Source organism: Vombatus ursinus, unplaced genomic scaffold (assembly GCF_900497805.2).
Source record: "Vombatus ursinus unplaced genomic scaffold, bare-nosed wombat genome assembly UNPS02001419.1, whole genome shotgun sequence".
In the NCBI taxonomy this organism is placed as follows: Eukaryota; Metazoa; Chordata; class Mammalia; order Diprotodontia; family Vombatidae; genus Vombatus; species Vombatus ursinus.
In genome coordinates this window covers 9380478-9400573 of record NW_020941197.1, presented here as the reverse complement: position 1 = coordinate 9400573, position 20096 = coordinate 9380478, and the positions used below count along the sequence as shown (strand labels likewise).

General features: G+C 42.0%; 1 protein-coding gene and 1 non-coding gene across 3 annotated transcripts; both read right to left on the bottom strand.

Moving 5' to 3' along the window:
* Positions 1 to 5960: 5960 nt before the first annotated feature.
* On the bottom strand, positions 5961 to 16486 carry NFKBIZ (NFKB inhibitor zeta). 2 transcript variants are annotated; one of them, XM_027867356.1, is made up of 12 exons: positions 16171 to 16486; positions 13232 to 13368; positions 12544 to 12574; positions 12333 to 12442; positions 11450 to 12231; positions 10824 to 10929; positions 10233 to 10379; positions 9906 to 9969; positions 8889 to 9058; positions 8169 to 8279; positions 7868 to 8035; positions 5961 to 7356 (listed from the first exon to the last, which is right to left on the bottom strand). In XM_027867356.1, exons 1-12 carry the CDS (start codon positions 16469 to 16471, stop codon positions 7303 to 7305), a joined length of 2181 nt encoding a protein of 726 aa, XP_027723157.1. In that variant the 5' UTR covers positions 16472 to 16486; the 3' UTR covers positions 5961 to 7302. The 2 variants fall into 2 exon arrangements, with proteins under 2 accessions (XP_027723157.1, XP_027723164.1); XM_027867363.1 differs by having other exon boundaries at positions 12333 to 12439.
* Positions 13544 to 13679, bottom strand: LOC114047857. Its single transcript, XR_003569680.1, has one exon. It is a non-coding gene; the product is annotated as a small nucleolar RNA SNORA2/SNORA34 family (small nucleolar RNA).
* Positions 16487 to 20096: the final 3610 nt, after the last annotated feature.

Below are 20096 nucleotides of genomic sequence, written 5' to 3'. Positions count from 1 at the left end.
AAATGCATAAAGCATCTGAGAGTCAATCTACCAAAGTATACTGAATACTTGTAGAGATAGAATTACAAAATACTTAGAGCATAAAGAAAAACAAATAATTGGTGATATAGTCAATGTTCATGACTGGATCATGTTAATATGATGAAAATAATAATGCAAGCAAAATTAATTTATAGATTTTATGTTATAGCAATCAAGTTATCAAAGGGAAGAGAGCTAAAACCTGCCCCCCCCCAAAAAAGTAATTAAATTAATTTGAAGGAACACCAATCTAGAATATCAAGGGAATAATGAAAAAAAATTAGGAATGGGGGACCAGTTTATAAAACTTAACTGATACTATAAAGCAGGAATCATCAGGACTATTGGGGCTGGTTTTAAAAAAGCAGAAAGGTAGCAGGAAGGTAGAGTAATGGAATAGACTAGATAAGGAAGAATAAAAAATTAACTGAACTTAATAATCCATTGTTTGATAAACTTGGAAATATAAAGTACAGAGAGAGGAACTCCATATTTAATAAGATTTCTAGGGAAAACTAGAAAGTAGCCTGGAAACAATTATGTCTTTACCAACATTTTATACCATGTGCCACAATAAACTCAAAAGAGCACCAAAATGACATCACTATGTTGGGGTCAAGGTACAGTGTGTCCAACTGTGGCTGATCAGATCAATATGGGCTCAGAAGACTCTACCATAGGTTGGGCACAAATAGTTCATATGAACATTTGAGAAGGAGATGGCTCAAATTCACACATCTCACGTTTCTTTTGAGCTACTGCAATTCTGCCTTGCTCATAAAGTGCAGTGTCTTCCTTGATGCAGGCATCATACTGGGTGGTCCTGTGCTAATGTCTCCCATGTCTCACAATCAATTCCAAAGTTCTTCAGAGAGACCTTGAAAATGTCTTTGTATTGCTTCTTTTGATCTCCAATAAGTGTTTGCCTTGTGTGAGTTGTAGATAAAATAGTCTTTTGGGCAAACATATTTCTGGCATTTGAACAACGTGACCAGCCAGTCCAAGTTGCACTCTCTACAGTAGAATTTGAATGCTTGGCAGTTTAGCTAGAGAAAGAACCTCAGGGGGCAGCTAGGTGGCACAGTGGATAAAGCCCTAGAGTCAGGAGGACTTGAGTTCAAATCTGGTCTCAGATCAGACACTTGACACTTACTGTGTGACCCTAGGCAAGTCACTTAACCCCAATTGCCTTGCCAAAAAAGGAGAAAAAGAGAAAGAACCTTAGTGCCCAGTATCATATCTTGCCAGGTGATCTTCAGAATTTTCCTAAGACAATTCAAATGGAATCCATTCAGTTTCCTGGCATGGCTCTGGTGTACTGTCCAGGTTTCACAGGCCTAAAACAATGAGGTCAGTACAATGGCTTTTTAGACCTTCAGTTTGGTAAGCAACCTAACACCTCTTCCCTCCCACATTTTTCTTCAGAGCCTCCCAAACACTGAGCTGTGGCAATGCATGTGTCAACCTCATCATTTGTGTGTATATCCCTGGAAAGTATACTGTCAAGGTAGGTGAATTTATCCACAGCTTTCAAATAAATAGCATATTGAATACTCAAAATGGACATGAAATTTGAACATTAAAGATCATACCATTAAAAAAAATTAGAAGAGAACTAGATAAGGTACCTTTTACAGCTATGGCCATGAGTGAATTGTTAAACCAAACAAGGGGTAGAAGCAATTACAAAAGATAAAATAAATAATTTTGAATTGAAATTGAAAAACTTTTGTATGTGTAACAACAGTGAATGAGAGTTGTGGGTTTCTGTCAAAAGAGGAGAATTAGCTACTCCTTCTATCCCACTCCTGCCACAAACCCAGAAATTCCTCTCTTTAGGCCCAATTCTCTCTAGTTGGACCCTTGACTCCCCCTGTGGGGGAGGGGTTTCCATGACCTTACCATAGAAATGGAAAGAAAAATTGCCTGAGCCTACCTTGGAGTTTCTTTGAAAAAAAAAAAAGCATCCCCTTACCAAGTGTCCTTCCTCCAACCCCATTGCTAGCTCATTTGTACTGTGGGGAACCCAAGATAGTCCAGATTCACCTTACTTTTTTTTTTGCCTGATTTGGGGGAGTTACAATAAAATTTAACAATAAAATCATTTTTGGTTGGTTTCAAGCCCCAGTCTGCGGAAACTCCAGGGCTTTAGAGTTTCCTTCTGTGTGTGTGTGTGTATGTGTGTGTGTGTGTGTGTGTGTGTGTATGTGTATGTGTGTGTGTGTGTGTGTGTGTGTTACACTCGACTACCTTTTAAGAAACAAAATACCTACAGATTCATAATGCATTGGCTACATTTCTTGCCCATTGCAAAATTTTAGCTTTCCCCCTTCCTTCTGAAATAGAGAAAAGAAAGAGTCAGAGTAACACAGTTCTTAGGGGATCTAGTAGCCTAGTGATGGGAACTTTATCCATTGATTGCCAAAGTCCTGCTGATGAGGTAGATACAGTACTCGAGGGCGATGGAGCAAGCAGGATGCAGGATGTGAGATATGAGATAAGATGCAGGATGTGACCAGCCAGAAAAGTGATCAAAGAAGACTGTACATTGAAGCCCACCCACCATGGACTTACCTATGTACTAGAAAGCACCCACTTACCTGACATTCCAGAACAACTCTTCTCCTCCCCCTTTCCTGTTCCCTTTGCTTGTCTGTATGGACTAAGTGACATCCAGGAGCAGTCCTCCCTTCCCCCTTTCCTATTCTCCTTACAGATCTGTATGACAAAGGCACCTCCAGATTACCTGATATCCCAGGCTTTCCAAAGCACTGTCTGCCCCTCCTCCTATTCCCCTGTTCCATCTTGCTGTATAGAGACCAGACACCTAACCCCAATTATTGCTCTGCCTCTTACGAGAAGTAGGGCCAGTCTGCCTCCCATTGTGGAGCAGGGCCCGCTCTACCTCCCTAAGGGGAGCAGGCCCCCCATCATGCTCTGCTTCCCTTAGGGAAGCAGGGCCCACCGCCTATGCTCTGTCTCTCCCACGTGGGAGCAGGCACTCTTGGGTGCATCACTCCCAATAAATGCCTTTCTTAAACTTGGAGAACTGCCCAAGTGAATTTCTTTCAAGACAATAGGACCCACACATCTATATTCCACAGGTGGCACCCCAACATTCTTGGGGTGCACCCTGCACTCATCACTGCTACAGGAGAACACAATTAAGTAATTAAGAAAAGGTAGCAGCTGCCTGGGAAAAACAAAACAACACAACTTTATATTAAATATTTCTAAATAAAGTCAGATATACAAGTAACAGAACCATATAAGACCATAATCCATTTGCCAGTATATGTTGTCAAAGGATATGGACAAAGTTTTCAAAAGAATTGCAAAAGATTAACAATAGTATGAAAAAGCATTGGTAGGTGTCATTATTCAGTCATGTCCAACTGTTTGTGACCCCATTTGGAGTTTTCTTGACAAAGATGTTGGAGTGGTTTGACATTTACTTCTCTAGCTCATTTTTACAGATGAGGAACTGAGGCAAACAGGGTTAAGTGACACACAACTAGTAAGTGTCTGAGGCCACATCTGGCCTCAGGTCCTCCTGCACTCTAACCACCGCACCACCAAGCTGCCCTAAATCATTACTAATGGCACACCAAGACAACTCCAAAGTTTCACCTCACACCTAGCAAATTGGAAAAGATGACAAAAGATGCCAATAGTCAATGCTAGGGAAATTAGCATTGTCTCCAGTCTACTCACCATCATGGTCACTCTCTACCATACCCTCTGCAGCTCAGCAATGCTCTTCTGAAAATGCAAACTGTGCCCTCAATATACCAGGGAAGGCCTGATAGCACAGAAGACAGAAGAACTATCACCTCTCTCATTTCAAGCTGTTTGCAAGAAACACATTTTGCCTTTCTGGATCTGAAGACTTTGGGTTCTTGAGTTAAATGAATTGATTCAACACTTACTAAAGGCCTATTGTACATTGGGACCTCTGCTTAGCACTAGAGATATATAAAGATGAAAGACAGCACCGTCTCTGCCTCTAAGAAGCTTTTAATCTAATGGAAGAGTGAAATATGTTCATACCAAAAATATAAGTTTGAGGACAGTGTCCAGGAGGGATCCAAGTGGCCTGAGAGATTAGAGATCTCTCTTCCAGCTTGAAGGATTGAGAGATCTTCCACATGCTAGAGGTCTCACCTGAGCTAAACTTAGAAAAAAAGGAAAGGATTGAAACATGTAGACAATGTGGTAGCCCATTCCAGGCTTTGGGCAATAACCTAAGCAAAAATACGGAGGTGGGAGAGGACAGGAGAGGACCTGGGAGAAGAACATGAACTAAGGAGCTGGGATAGTGACCACCTCAAGGATGAAGTGTATTCCTTACACTCACCCCCACCACCATGAAGCACACCATGCTGGATGTTGCCAAAGTATTGATTAGATTAAAAATAGTATTAGCAGTAGTGACTCCACCTACCCTAAGAGCAGTTCATTTGTTCTGAAATAGAAATTGTACACCATTTGATTCTGCCTCTTTCCAATTGTTTTGCAAAAGTCTGCAATGATTGTGTAGGTCACATGGGTCAAGTCCAGTTCTATTAATTAGCTCACTGTCAGGTCATAGCATGAGATGAGAAAGGACTAGTGACTCGGCCACTTCCTGAATAACAACACATATTCACGTGATTTATGGTTTGCAAAGAACTTTCCACAAACCAAGTTCTTGAGGTAGGGAGAAAAAGTATTTTTATAATATCCCCATTTTACAGATGAAGAAACTGAAGTTGTCCAGGCTCACACTGAACTTAGACCCTTTGACTCTTAAAGCCAATGTTCTTCCCATTATCCCAGGCTTCCTGCATCCCCACTATTTTCCAGCACAGCAGTGACACAAGTATGTTTATAAAGCATCTGCATGCCTTTGACCCATTATACACAAGACTTCAGTGTCTTTAATATATGAGTGATGGATTTCCAAGTGAAAGTAAGAGAAATTAACATTGGCAGTTGTTGTTCAATTGTTTTCAGTCATGTCTGACTCTTTTGTGACTACATTTGGGATTTTATTGGCAAAGATACTAGAGTGGTTTGCCATTTCCGTCTCCAGCTCATTTTACAGATGACGAAACTTAGGTAAACAGGGTCACACAGCTAGTCCATCTGAGGCCAGATTTGAACTCAGGAAGATGAGTCTTCCTGACTCCAGGCCCAGCACTCTATCCACTGTGCCACCTAGCCACCCTGAACATTGACAATCCTATAATGGATTCTCTCTAATTTGTGGTAATGATTAGTACAGAAGTAGAAACAATCTATTACTGCCTTAATGAGGAATAGGGCCTGGAACTGTATGATTTCATTGTTATGAGGATCTCATGAGTAAGAAAACTCCCACTGTCAATGTAGGTCAACATTTCTGTACTTTAGTCTTCTAAAGATGCTTTGCTAGGCAAGGTTTCATCTTCTAGGTTGTGACTTGCTCAAGGCCAATCAGAGGCAGGACTTACATGTCAGTCCTCCTGGCTTCAAAACTGGCTCTCTAGCCACTACACCATGCTGCCTATCATTGGTTCAATTACATATCCTTTTACCCTAGTGTATTGTCACTCCATCCTATTTTTCCCTATTCTTTATCCCAACCCCCAAACCTTAGAATCCCTCTACTACCCCAAACCCAACAAAAATATTATGGGAACCAAAAATCTAAAAAGGTCCAAGGTCCCTCAAGATCTGATCTTGCTGTATTTAAGATGCTTTAATATATAAACTTCTAAAGGATGACTATCTGCCACAAATGACACTTTGTAACTGACAGTCCTAAGGAGGTAGACATAAGTGACAACAATTTAATGTTTCATTTTCTCCAACAACGTCAATGATCTATGTTTAAATAAATCAAGTAGCAAGTTTTGTTATCCCTCCAAGATTTATTCAAGACAAGGGAAGAAGAAAACACTTTAAAGACAGTGGAATAACTGAATTAGTAACTTTATTTAAAACCATACAAAGTTATTCAAAGTATACTTCACTGTATGCATCACAACTACATTCGTTGATACCAAATGTTTACAACTAATTTTTGTCCACAAGACATACTTACTCAAACAATGTGATCAAACCAAAAGCTATCTTTTTTAAAGGGATTTAAGTTAGTCACAAAGATCAGCCACATGTGATGCTTCCCATCATTTAAAAAAAATTTTGTTTTGTTTTTTTAAAGGAATCAAATCCAATAGAAGGAATTAGTGTGCAATCATAGCTGTACAAGTTAAATTGGGCACCCTGGAGATCAGGCAGTGTTAATAGAGTATATTAACAATTAGTTGAGAACTAAAAAATAAAGTAGGACATTTTTCACTATACAATAAATACAAAACATGACTATACAACTATCATTAGAGTACACTTATTAAGGAGAGAAAAATATCTGGGTGATTGCTTTGATGTTAAGTTTTTGCTATTCCTATAAGACAAAAACCCTGGAGAAAAGAAATGTTCTCCTCAAGAATATGTAATTCTTACAAACAGAATTATCAGAAGCTCACTGAATGAGAAGAAAACATCATCATATTCTAAATGAAGCTTTGTCTTCCACCACAGTGCCCCAATTGCTCCATTCAGTTTCTCCACAGAAACTTGCTGGGTGGTTTAAAAACAGAAGCTTCTTTAGATATATATCAGTAATAATAAATCATTACTTTTAAAAATATTTATTCACTTAAAATTTAGAATAGCCATTTGTCTAGCAGTGTATGTGCATCAGATCTAGTTTTAAAACAGAGGAGCAAATATATACACTCTGCAAATTTCAACCATCTTTGTGTTTGATCATTCATAAGGCTAAACACCCATATAAATGTCACATGCTTAACTGCATGGTACCACATTAGGCAAAATGCAGCCACAATATTTTCAGATTCATTTTTTTTCTAAATGCTTTGATTCCTCCCAAAAAAATTTTTTTTGTGAATTGTCCACTTTTAAACTGGCACCAACAAACTGATAAATGCCTTATATGACAAATCAAAAAAAAATCTTCTCCTACCTAGTCAATTGAACCACTAAAAAATATAAGTCCAAGTGTTTAGATCCCAGCCACCTGGGAATGTAAAATTCCAATATGTTAAGAGGAATTAAATGTTTAAAAATGTTTCTCTTTTAACATAACCCACTATATAATAGTGAACTAAATGCTTTTGTTTCACAGAAACAACTTACATTTGCCATTTACAAGGCAAATGGTCTATTTACAGATACATCAGGACTGCCTAACTGACAGTGAGTGTTGACTATAGACTTTCAGATCACATGGAGCTAATATGGTGGAGCTCTCTGCTGAACAGACTTCCCCTTCAGGATCCGTCTTATCTGAAGATAAATAAGTAAATAAATGAGCATCATGAGATTCCTCTCTTTGAGGAGACAATGAGACTAAATAACTGGCATTCCTATCTCATATACCCTGTCTGAGATATTAAGAAGTTAATCTGTAAATTACAAGGGTCCTAGACAGACCTTCATTCATCCTTTGTATAATAGGGCAATTTTTTCTGGCTGCTCCTCATACCTGAAATGCTCTCCCTCCTCCACTCCAACTACTGACCTCCTTGGCTTCCTTTAAGTCCCAACTAAAATCCCACCTTCTACAGGAAGCCTTTGCCAACCCCTCTTAATTCCAGTACTCTTTTTATTAATTCCGTCTTTTAATTATTTCTTATTTATCCCAAATATAGCTTGCTTTGTATATGTGTCTTTTGCTTTTTTTTTTCTTATCCCCAGCATTTAGCACAATGCCTGGCATATAGTAGATACTTAATAAATGTTTATTAAATGAATGAATGAAGGGTCTAAACCTATTTCCTCCCCATTTTGTTGTTACCTGTTCTCCAACAGGGCCATCTGGAACCAAATGAACCGGCTGTTCATTCTCTAGGTTCCTAGTACTTGGATCAGCTCCCTTCCTCATCAGCAGACGGACTGCATCTAACTGGGTCACTCGATACTGCAGGCTGGCAGCCACATGGAGGGCAGTGTTACCATTATAAGCCTGGAAAAGGAGAAATGAAGTAATACCCATCCATCAGTGAGAGGGACTTTTCCCCAGAGCCAACAGCCTTAAGACTTTGACGTCAGGCTTGTTCCTACTTGCCAGCTCTGCTGAGGAAGCTTTAACAAGTTACCTTAGCGTTCACAAAAGACAGGCAACTGGGCAGCTCCAAAAAGAGGCGAATCAGTTCTAGGTTGGCTTCTTCAGCAGCCAAATGAAGAGCAGTGCGGCCACTTTTACGATCCTAGTCAAAGGGAAGAATGGAAAACCACCAATACATTCACCCTGTGAGCCAACTAACAAAAAACCAAACAATCAAACATAAAATAGCAACCCAATACTAATCATTCAGAGGAATCCCTTCCATGAAAAATACAACCTTCCCTAGCGAGTGACAAAGAAAGCCTAAATTTCCACCTCAATTTCAAGAGAAAGTGGGATTTTTGTCTTCCTTTTGATTAAGAATAATCTAATTCAGAACTAAGCAAGTTGGGAGGGAAAGGGAAAAGAGAAGTAATATAAGGTTAAGAGTTAATAAAAAATTGTATAAGGTATTTGTCTATAATTAAAGATACTTTACTGTTTCCCCAATTATTACACTCCCATTAAATGGAACATTTCATAAGGCTTTGGAAAAACTCATGAAGTTTTGATTGTTGTAACTAACCGCCTTCTTTTTTCTCTCTGTCAGAGGCCAAAGGATCATAGATGTTACAGTGAGAAGAGAACATAATGAGGTCATAGAGCCAAACTTCACACCTCTAATTTAAAAATGAGGTAATCAACTTGCCCAGTCCCTGTCCACTTCACCAAGCTGCCTGCCTCTAATCCTAGGCACCTTCTATAAATTTACCTTAGCTTCCACAGTGGCTCCCATCTGGATTAGGCATTTGATTGTGTCAACCAGACTCTTGTTCTTCAAGAGAAGGTCTTGGACTTCAGGTGAGTGATGCTGCTGGTTCCTCTGGAGCTCGTGAACCACAGCATTGTGAGCCACCACCGCACAGTGGAGAGCAGTGAGACCTAGAGAAAGAAATTACAAAATCATGAAGCAGCTATTCATCTGATTTCATATCCAAAATGAACATGGCTACTGGGAAAACATTTCTGGTGCCCAGATACCACTCAAGAGACTGGAATCTCTCTAAGTACTCATGGTTTGTTTTTTTTGTCTCACTACAGTAATTAATGATATAAGCCTGGGTTTTCAGGGAATACAAAGTATAACTAGACTCATAGAATGATTAGAGTTGAAGTTAGAAGTGATCTTAAGTGTCATACAGTCCAGCCCTGTCATTTTTCAGATAGAATTGAGATGTTCTATAAATTGTTTGTAAAACTCAATTTCCTCATCTGGAAAATAAGAAAGTTCAACTAGATGGCCTATGAATTCCCTTCTAGCTCTACTGTCTATGATGCCTCCTAATAAGTCTCTGGTTTAAAAAAAAATAAGGCAACCATTCTGTTGTGGTGGTTCAATCATGTCCAACTCTCTGTGACCATTTTGGAGTCTTTTTTGACAAAGATACTGGAGTGGTTCGTCATTTCCTTCTCCAGCTCATTTTACAGATGAAGAACTAAGGCAAACAGGGTTAAGCGACTTTGCCAGAGTCACAGAGCTAATAAGTGTCTGAGGCTGGATTTGAACTCATGAGGATAAGTCTTTCTGACTCCAAGTTCAGCATACTATCACTGTGCCACCTAGCTGCCTCAACCATTCTACTTAAACCCTAACAAACTGCAGTTGTGGTTACTGTACCTGGCATGCCCACATCCTCAGTTATATAATATTTAATAAGCTTAAGGCTTGCCTAAGACTAGCTCTATAAGCCCTGGTCAGTTTTTAACAAGTTTGCAATTACCCACTCACCGTCATAGTTGGTAGCTTCCAGATCTATAAACTGATTGCTATAGATGGCCCCCTTCTGAATTGCCTGCAAAAATGTTTAAAAAATAGAAGCAAACATTTAATAATGGGTTTTGAAAGGTGGGGGAGGGTGAAGGGGGGTGGGAGTACAAATAAATGTATGTTGAACAGCTCAAGTCAACTCTCCAGGTCAACCAAATGACAGAGTCTGGACAGAGTCTGGTCAGGTCAAAAGGAGGGTCCCCAGCTGAGAGAGAAGGCACTAACACAAGTGGTTACACTTCTACCAATCAGGAAAAAATGCCTAGTACAGACAGAGAGCTTCCTCACCTGAAGGACTTGTGAGTGGCCCTTTTCAGCACAGACGTGCAGTGGTGTTCTTCCCCAGCAGTCAGTGGTGTTCACCTGGGCCCCCAGGTTCACCAGGTCTTGCACAATGAGATGCTGATTGGCAGCCACTGCTACCTGAAAGGCACTCTGTGGTCATTCAGAGAGGGAAAAAAAAAGTCAATGTTTGTTTTTCTCATGCAACTACTTTAACAGGAAATATGACTTGAAATAAGAGATCTCTCCCCATTCCCCAGTCCCCAAAAAGCCCTACTAACAGCTCCTAGAGGCAGGAGGGATTGCATTTTTGTCTTTGTATTACACACACAGTAGGTGTTTAGTAGATGTTTGTTGATTAATAAGCAATATATTTAAAGACTAGGAAGTGCTAGTTTTACTGCTCCACAGCTACTCTTTGGCCCAATTAACTTCAAGATAACTCTTTATTACTCAAAACCTCAGCTAATGTCCTTGCTTGATTTAGGGCTCATAATGGTAACTGCTCAGAGACCATGTTCTGCATTTAAACCGTCCTTGCCCACCCAGAAGCCCAAGGTTTTCAACATCTAATTCTAGACCTGGCAAGAATCTCACCTGGCCATTGTGTTCTTTAACATCCAACATCTGAAGAGCACTCATCTTCCTTGCAAGAACATAAGACAGGGCCCTTCGTCCCTGGGCAACTGCAATGTGTAGCAACCTGGAGAACAGGAGGAGAAAAAAAAAATGGAGAATAAATTACTTTAGGTTTCTCAAATTTCTGCCCCTCTATTTTATAATTGACAGACCTACTCAACTCATCTAAAGCACAGCATAAATGGATGAATGATCCCTTCGGATCTTTTATTAATACCTCCATTAAAATAATGGGCTGGGACACCTAGACAGACTAAGGTAAAGCAAACAACACATGGGCTCGCGCGCGCGCGCACACACACACACACACACACACACACACACACACAGAGTCTACTTAGCTTTTTGCTCTTTAGACAAAGCCTGTGCTGGCCTTCCAAATATATGTCTATTCACAGAACACACTTATATTTTAACTATTTTAAAGTAGGTCATGTGATCTGGTGGCGGTTTTCCTTTAAACTAAGCATATTGGGATAGTTAGCTAACTATTGAAGCAAGGGCATTCAAAGGAGCTCTGAACTCCCCATTACAAACAATACCATTGCCCAAACTATATGTGCAAAATAAAAAGCTATACTTACGTGTCCCCATCGGCATCTTTGGACAGGAAGTGGTCCTGGGACAGGTTGGCCAGCTTGTTTTCTTCCTGTTCTACCTGCCACTGAAAGAAGGACTTTCCTAACTGCGTGGTGTTCATGGAATTTCCAGTCACGTTCTGGAGTTGCAGGGAAACATTTAAAGAGGTTAAGCCTAGATCCTGCCTACTCATGACATCACAGGCATTGTTTGGCCCCAGATTAAAGTTCTGGATGTTGATCTCATTCGACTGCTGCTGCTGCTGCTGAGCACTGGGTGAAGTCTGAATGGGGACAGCCATATTCTCTTCTCTAGGACCACTTAGGAGAGATGCAAAGCTTTGGGTTGGGCAGAACACCAGGTCTTGCCCATCAAATAAGTTTGTTTCATAGGTAGGAGAATGAGGTTTTCCAGAAAATGGACTACATTCTGGGACTGAAATGTGACTAAAAGGCTGCTGTAGATCCTGGCTCTTTGGAGAAGAAAACTGATATACATGAGATTGATCCATCACTTGTGGGGAACTGCTGACTTGGAATGGTTGGTGCTTCTGTGGCGGAGTGAGAATCTGCCCTCCATGGAAATCCTGATACTGTTCCCTGGGGGAGCTCTGATTGAAAACCGCCGGACTCATCCAGCTAAACTGAACTGTATTCAGGGAAACTGGATTGGATTCATTTTTAATATTCATAATGTTCTGAAGCAGATCGGAATTGTTGTTCTGTTTGGGTTCATTAATGTGAACATCTTCCATGCTATCCACAGGAGTTGGAGTTTGGGGTGGTGTCTGGAAAAAAAAGAAAATTACCATATCTGAAATTGGCTCCCTTGTCAAAGTATACAGCTAATGGGTAACTTGTCTCACAGGTGAAGATGTGAAATACTTACCAAAAACTGGCTGTGCAATGCTGCAGCTGGTCTTTTGCAAGTTGGTCCATCGGAGATAGGATCAGCCCCCTTCCTTTTCCCACTATGTGCCAATATGTTCTTCAACTCTGCTGAGAAAAAGAATTCTGAATGAGTCGTTTTAAAACTGCTTCCATGTAGTCAGTCTTTTACTCTTAAGACCCTTCTAGACCATATTACAAAAATCTCTTACCTGTAAATTGGTCTGTAGTCACACTTTGTGCCTACAAGGGGAAAGAAAAAGACATTTAACTTCCTATGTCTTAAGTTTTTAAGAAATGTTAGTGTAAATATTTTTCTCCACAAATGCAAACAAATAACAGCCCCATTTAGGACTTTGTCTTTTTAAAGTTTCTATGACCAAAACATACATCACTTTAGGGCCAACCTGGTAATGAGCCTCTCTAAAACTTAGCTCAGACCAGCCGCTGGAAGACAGAAGATGTGGTAGGATGAGTTTGCTTTTCACCAGCGTGGCCTATAACAAGCCAGGGTCATCTCCACAACACAAGGGGGACCTTTTGATGGAAGCTCTGTTAAGTAAACCCAGGCACTTCTCAGAACAAATTATTAACCCAGTGCTAGAGCTTGTAAACATCAGTTCCACTAACATTAACTCTCTTCTGCTTTCTACTCCTTCATAACAACCTCCCCCATCCCTCATCTTCATCTTAGCCTCAATTCAAGTTTAAAACGAATATGGTTCAATAGCATTTGTTTCCAATTTAAAATTTTGCTAACTCACCACAATCCCATTCATCTCAGTACCAGTCCCTCCTCTTCCATGAAAATTCTCTCTAACATCCCACTGGGTGAATCCAGTTAGGAACACAATATAAGCCCAGAATCTATGTAAAAAATAACAACAACCCAGGCATCACCTTGAAATCCTCCACAGCTGGAGCAGAAGACTTCTTACTATTTCTTATATGTAACAAGAGTTCCTTCACTGAATTTCTCACACGAACACCTTGAAAGGGTCCTCTCTGTTGCCTTCCACCAGCCATATGGTGTTCACCTGCTCATGAAAAAAAAAGAAATCGTATTTGAGTTTATCCAACTTAAAAAACACAAATCTAAATAACTTCTAAGGTTATTAATAAATAACATCTAAGGGGGGATACCTAACCAACTACAACCTAACCTACTGGTGTACCATTTTTTTCTTTTCCTTTTTTTTTTTTTTTTTTTGTAATTGTCTCTTCCAACTGAATTGGCCATTCCCCACCAGGAATTCAGAAAAGCCAACAGACCATGGGGAGACATTCTTCTAGGCTCCTGTTTGAAACCAATAGCTACAGCAAACCATTGGTCTTGATTCAGGGCCTGCCTACTGATTTATTTTGAAGCCATTGCCATTAAGTCCCTCTCTGAAAATGTCCCCTGACTTCCCAAGGACTCCACAGGCAACAAATATTTACTAGCTATGTGTCCCTTGGCAAATCTACTGAACTCATAAGCCTCAGTTTCCTCATCCATAAAATGGGAACAATAACAGTTGTCTACCTCACAAGTTTCTTTTAAAAACCAAATGAGGGGGAGCTAGGTGGCGCAGTGGATAGAACACCGGCCCTGAAGTCAGGAGGACCTGAGTTCAAATCCAGCCTCAGACCAAACACTTGACAGGTACTAGCTATGTGACCTTGGGCAAGTCACTTAACCCCAATTGCCTCACTAAGTAAATAAATAAATAAATAAAAATAAAAATCAAACGATCATTTATTTATGTACACACATATAGTGTGTATACGTATGTATACATGTATGTATATGCAAAGTATGTATATATACACATATACTTAAAGGCTTGCAAAATACACACACACACACACATACACACACAATCTCAAAGCTTTGAGGAAATAAAAAAATTGCTCCTTTCACAAAAAGGAGGGGGCAATAACCCCAGATCTAAGTCGTCTGAGAAACAGCATACTGTGTCTCTCTGCCTCTCAAATCCTAACCCTCTGTAAAATAGGAATAAAGTTGGCCCCTTATCACACGAGCCTGCTATAAGGATTAAAGCAATTTTATTAGTTAATACTCTGTGGGTTCTTCAAACAAAGGCTATATGTTCTCCTAAAGATTAAAAAGTCTGGCATTTCCAGCCTACAAGGCAGGCAACATAGACTTTTTCCAGTGATCTCAATTTACAAGACTTTTTCCAGTGATCTCAATTTACAAAAACCTTAGATTTGTGCACTAATTTTTTTTTAAAAACACCCTTGAGGATTTCCCCTCCTAAAAATTTTTTTCAGAACCATCCGTTGGTCTTCCTAGTAAAAAGGAAATAAGTTGTTGTTTCAGAACTTGAGCCAAAACTTGACAATGTTAGAAACAGAGAGGATGAGTTCAGCGTTCCATTTATGACTGCTTGTGTCATAACCTCTTAGAGCTGTTGTTCATTAAATAAACAAGCAAAAAAGCCAGGAAGTGGAACATTTTAGGCACTTGATTTGAAGGAGGGAGAGGGGAAGGGAAAGAAAGAAGTGGGTAAATAAATGGAGTTCATGAGATTACTTTGTTAAGCTTTGAAATGCCACAAGAGGTTACACACAAAACCTGATTTGAAAAGTTTTAGGAACTAAGGCACACCAAGGCATGGCAGCAGCCAAAACTGGAAGAAGAAATAACTGCAAAAGAAAACTATCAAAATGGCTCGACCTAGACATAGTCAAGAAAAAGACTCTCAATTCCATAACCCAAAGATTCTTACTCCTCTTATCAGTATTGCACTAGCTGAGTAATGGAACTGTATTTGAAGATATCCCAATTTGGACGCTGCTGGCCTTTCCACATTCTATAGTGGGCCTCAGTTTTCTCATCTGTAAAATGAGGGCACTGAACTAGATAATCTCCAAGATTCTCTCCTGATTTAAATACTATGATCCTACTAGTTAACATTTACTGAGCAGCCATAGTTTATTAAAACAAAAATCAACTGAGTGGTTTTAAAAACAAGACTTCCAAGTGAAAAATTTGGCACGTTCAAAAAAATGATAAAGCCAACCAAAAATTTCAATAGACCCAGTGGAGAAGGAAGGTGGGGGGGGCCGGGAGGAGAATGCCCAAAACAAGTTTGTAAGAAACTGACCAGCAATTTTTTTTAAAAGGTTACAAACACTAAGACTGATACCACATCTTTAATTCTCCTAAAAGACATAATTGCCACTTCCTCCCGGCCTCCCTCCGCAAAAAAAAAACAAAAACCAGTTTCACTAAGAAAACAAAAAGAAAGCTGAACTGATTTATTACTATAGGACTGACGGAGAGTGGAAAACATTCTAGATCAAATTCATAATTAAAAGAAACAGAACTGTTTAAATCACTGTAAGTCACTCTATTACTAACTTAATAAATCTCACCATTCAACTGAGCTAGAATGATATCCCAAATTTGCCATGATTACATCATAAATGGATATGCATCACTGTATTACTTTATAATTTTGTTCTTTATAGTTTTCTAAATGTTGTACTTAGATGTTTTTATGGCAATTTAGAAAAACACAAGACCTTCACAGCACCAACTATTCCAGTAAAATGCCTGATCCCTCTCCTATTCTCTCATTGCAGCATCCAAAAAACTGAAAATGACAACTTCGTGAACTCTGTTAGCTCGGCCAGTCTCTTCCCGCCTCACTTCCTGGGCTCAGTTTCCCCAAGTCAGCTGAGGCTAAACCATTACTGATCTCTACCTAAAGTTGGTGCCCAGCGCACACCCCCTCCACCCCCTCCGCCTCCCCGGCTCTCGGGCCACTCCCGCCCGCGGACGCCCCGCAGAGAGGGGGTGCCACCCCAAGGGCGCGGGCGCGGGCTACCTGGCACACGGTCCGCGCGGGGGCCCCCTCTGGCCCGGGACTCTCCGGGGGCGCTGCAGGAGGAGGCCGAGGAGACCGAGGAAGAGGAGAAGTCGGAGGAGTCAGAGCCGGGGGAGCCCGGTGTCGAGTGGCCGGACGACAAGAAGCTGGCATCGCTCGGCCCCACGGCCGCGGACGGGGGCGACCCCCCGTAGAAATAGGCCAGGTTGAGGGGGCTGGTCATGAGGCCGCCCTCGCCGGCCGCGCAGTCCAGCAGGCCTTCCCCGCCGCGGCTGTCCTCCTGCAGCTTGTCCACGATCATGCTCGCGGGCAGACCACGCGTCGCTCCGGGTGTGTCCCCCCACTAGCCACCCTCCCACGCACTGCCCCCCGCACCAGTGGGCCGGCGGACACGGACTCGGGCTGCGCTGGGCGCTCGCTGGGGCTGCGCTCGGAGTACAACTGGGCGCACGCTCTCGGACAGGTTAGCTCGGCTGGGCGCGGCAGACAATGCCCCTGTATATAGGCGGGCGGGGGGCCGGGGAAGTGGGTGAGGGGCAGCCGGCCCGCCCGGACGAGCCTGCCCATTGGGCGGCCGCGGCGGGACGACAGCCCGGCGGCTCCTCCTCCGGATGCACAGCAGGTTTCCAGTAAAATGTACAGGATGAGGCAATACTCCCCCTCCGCCCTCATCCCCAGCCCGCCCCGTCGGGGCCCCGCCCAGCCCGGCTGCGCCTGGCCTCGGACGGGTTCCAGCTCCAAGCCGACCTTGGCTTTGACCTCCACCTGGCTCACTCAGTCCTGCACCCCACCCCCCACCTTTACCCCCTACTCACTGCCCTCTCTCCTTTCCCCAGGCTGCAAACGCGCTCCCTTCCCCCAACTTGGCACGAACTCCCAAAGCAGGAATTGGGCAGGGCAGCTTACAAAAGGGAGGGGTGGGAGCCAGCCAGCCCAATTTTCCCTCCCGCATCCCAGCAGCCCTTGGAGAGGGAAGTCGAGTTCCCGAAGCGGCCGACTCCGCTCGGCCTCTCCCCGGAGTCTTTGAGGCGGGGAACGAGTCCTACCCTGCCCTCCGCCCGGCGGCCAGAGCTGCCCAGCCATTCCCGGGCACGTTCACGGAGCGCCTGCTCTGAGCTGGGCACTCCCGTGGCCGAGGCTCGGAACGTGCTGGTCCCTTCTCTCCTCTGCCTCAAGTGTTACTGATTTCCTCCAAGTCTCAGCTCAAATCCCTCCTGCACCAGGACTGTTTCCCAGGTGCTGGGCCTTCCTCATGGAGAGCCTCCCAAGTTCTCTACCCTTCATCCCCACCCTGAGATTATCTACCAACTACTCAATAAATCTTGCATTTTACCTAGTTATTTACTTGCTAACTCTCCCATTAGAAAGTGAATTTCTTGGGAGCAGGGACTATTTTGTGGCTTACAACGCTCAGCCCTGAGTCTAGCACCCTGCAAGAGCTTAATAAATGCTTTTTTGTTCGATTGATTGATTGGCATTAGCAACGTCCTTACTTTTGAGCAGTTAACAATCTACCAAGACACGTACAGAAGTGCATCCAATATCGGTATATTGTGGACAAAGACAAGGAATATGTCTTTTTAAAGTTTCTATGTCTTGAGGTCATGGAGAATATGGCACCTGAACTGGGCCATAGTTAAAAGAAGAGAAAAAATGTCAGCCCCTGGCAGTGAAGAGGTAGTGTCCTCAGGCCATTAGAGACAGCCTACAGCAATACATGGAGGGAAAAGGGTACCGAATGAGGTGGAGACCAGCAGAAGCCAGCTGTGATGGACAGGAAAGAATAATTTAAAATAAAGACTGGCAAGACAGGTTGATGCCAGGTCAGGAAGGACCTGCAATGTCAGGATGAAGAGTTTATATTTGATCCTAGAAGGAATGGGGAGACACTGACAGTTGTCTTTTTTGTTTTTATTTTTTTGGGAGGTGGAGGGATGACATGGTCACAATGTCTAGTAAAATAGTCAAAGCCAGAGGTGATAAGGACCTACACTAAGGACAAGGTAGTCTGAATCAAAAAGAAGAAAGGTTTGAAAAATGTGAAGATAGAATCAACAGGATTTAGTAATTGACAGGATGAAGGGAAAGGCAATGGAATAAGCATTTTTAAAGCATCTATGTGTTAGGCACTGTGCTAAGCACTTTACAAATATCTCATTTGAGAGGAGGTGGGGTGGGGGTGGGTGAAAGATGGGGGTTGGAAAAGAAAACTTAAAAGTTTGGATCCTGGATGACTAAATAGGGAAGATGAACAGGTTAGGGGGAAGGGAAAATGATCAGTTCAATTCTGAACCTACTAAAGTTGAGGTACCAGAAGAACATCCTGGTAGAGCTATCCAGCAACCATGTGGAAATTCAGATTCTAAGCTCCTAGAGGGAAGGGACAGTTTGTTTTTTATTTGTTTTTGTATCCCTGCTGACTAACACAATATCTTGAAAATAGAAGGCACTCGGTAAATATTTACTGGATTGGAATGGGAAAGATTGGGGCTAGATGGGAACCATCTTCATAGAAGTGACCATTGAAGTCTTGGGAGTTGATGGGATTATCAAAGGAGAGAGAGAGAGAGAGAAAGAGACAAGCATAAGGAAGGAGAGATAGAACTAAAGGGAAAAGAAAGAGAAAAAAATGAGAATATATACAGCAGGGGTTCTGAACTTTTTTTGTGTCCCGGACCCCTTTGGCAGTCTGATGAAGCTCTGGACCGCTTCTCAGAACAATGTTTTTAAATGAGTAACCCAAGTCCCCAAAGCCTGTTGGTTTGGGACTCTCTCTTCATTGGTGGAGATCAATGCCCAAGCACCCGTGTGATGGTCAAGGTGGAGGTATAGGTGGTGAGAGTGGGAGAGAGCAGAGTGAGCCTCTTCAGTCTCTTCTAATCTCTTGATTTCCTTGGGCTTGTTAGTTGCTTCCAGAACTTCTGGTTTCCAGCTTCAAAGAGAAGATGGGCAATGACAAGCCGTACTTCCACCCCTCCCTTCATACAGGTACAGAGCACTGACCTCCAATAAAGAGAGCATCCCTTATTAATGGGCTTTGGGACTTGGGTTACATTCATACACAATAAGATGAATAGGATTATAATAAAAACTTACATTGAAATAGTTATAAAAAAAATTTAAGGTGCACGGACCTCAGTTTAAGAACCCTCATACAGAGAGAAAAGGCCCAAGCCTTATGGAATCTTTGTGTTTAGTTTAGAAAAAGAAGGAAGAAAGGAAGGGAGAAAGAAAAGAAGGAAGGGAGAAAGGAAGAAGGAAAGGAGGAAGAAAGGAAGGAAGGAAGAAAAGGAGAGAGGGAGGAGGGGACAAAAAAGTATTTATTAAGCACTTACCATGTGCCAAGAACTGGGCTAATCACTGGGGATACAATAGCAAAAAGAAAGTCTCTACACTCAAAGAGCTACATTCTAATGAGCAGAAAACAACACACAAAAGGAGGAGGGAAGGAACAAACATTTATTAAGCTCCAATTGGATGCCAGGCTTGTGCCCAACACTTTACAAATCAAATGGAAGGGAAATGAAAGTACCATGGGCAGGGCATGGTTTTGAAGTCCAGAAAGTCAGGAGCAAGCCTGGGAGGAGAATAAAGGCATTCAGGTCTAGGCCCTTCTACAAAATGGAGGCTCCAGAAGGAACTCACCAAAGGGAGAAAAGGGAGAGGAGAGACAGGGCAGGTTTTATAGTGGGATGGATATTCCAGGATGAGATTGTGGGTTACTCCAGGGAAAGAAGGCCCCAGGATGAGCCTGCAATAGGAGGGGCATGGTTTTCAAGTCTAGAAATAAAGGAACAGGACTAGGAAGAGAATGAAATCCTTGTATTTAGAGAGTGGAAAGAGAATAATAAATCAGTAATGTTGGCAGAGGAGGAGTGTCTAGAGATAGGATAAAGCCTAGGAGAGAAAATCTCACAGAAACCAAG

What these genes read in the sequence shown, in the direction of transcription:
- NFKBIZ (XM_027867356.1), bottom strand. Translation starts at nt 16,471, where the DNA reads ATGATCGTGGACAAGCTGCAGGAGGACAGCCGCGGCGGGGAAGGCCTG. An exon ending in CAGCTGTGGAGGATTTCAAG is followed by an intron (nt 12,575 to 13,231) that starts GTGATGCCTGGG and finishes TTCCCCTTGTAG; the next exon opens with GCACAAAGTGTGACTACAGA. An exon ending in TTAAAGAACACAATGGCCAG is followed by an intron (nt 10,380 to 10,823) that starts GTGAGATTCTTG and finishes GAATGACCACAG; the next exon opens with AGTGCCTTTCAGGTAGCAGT.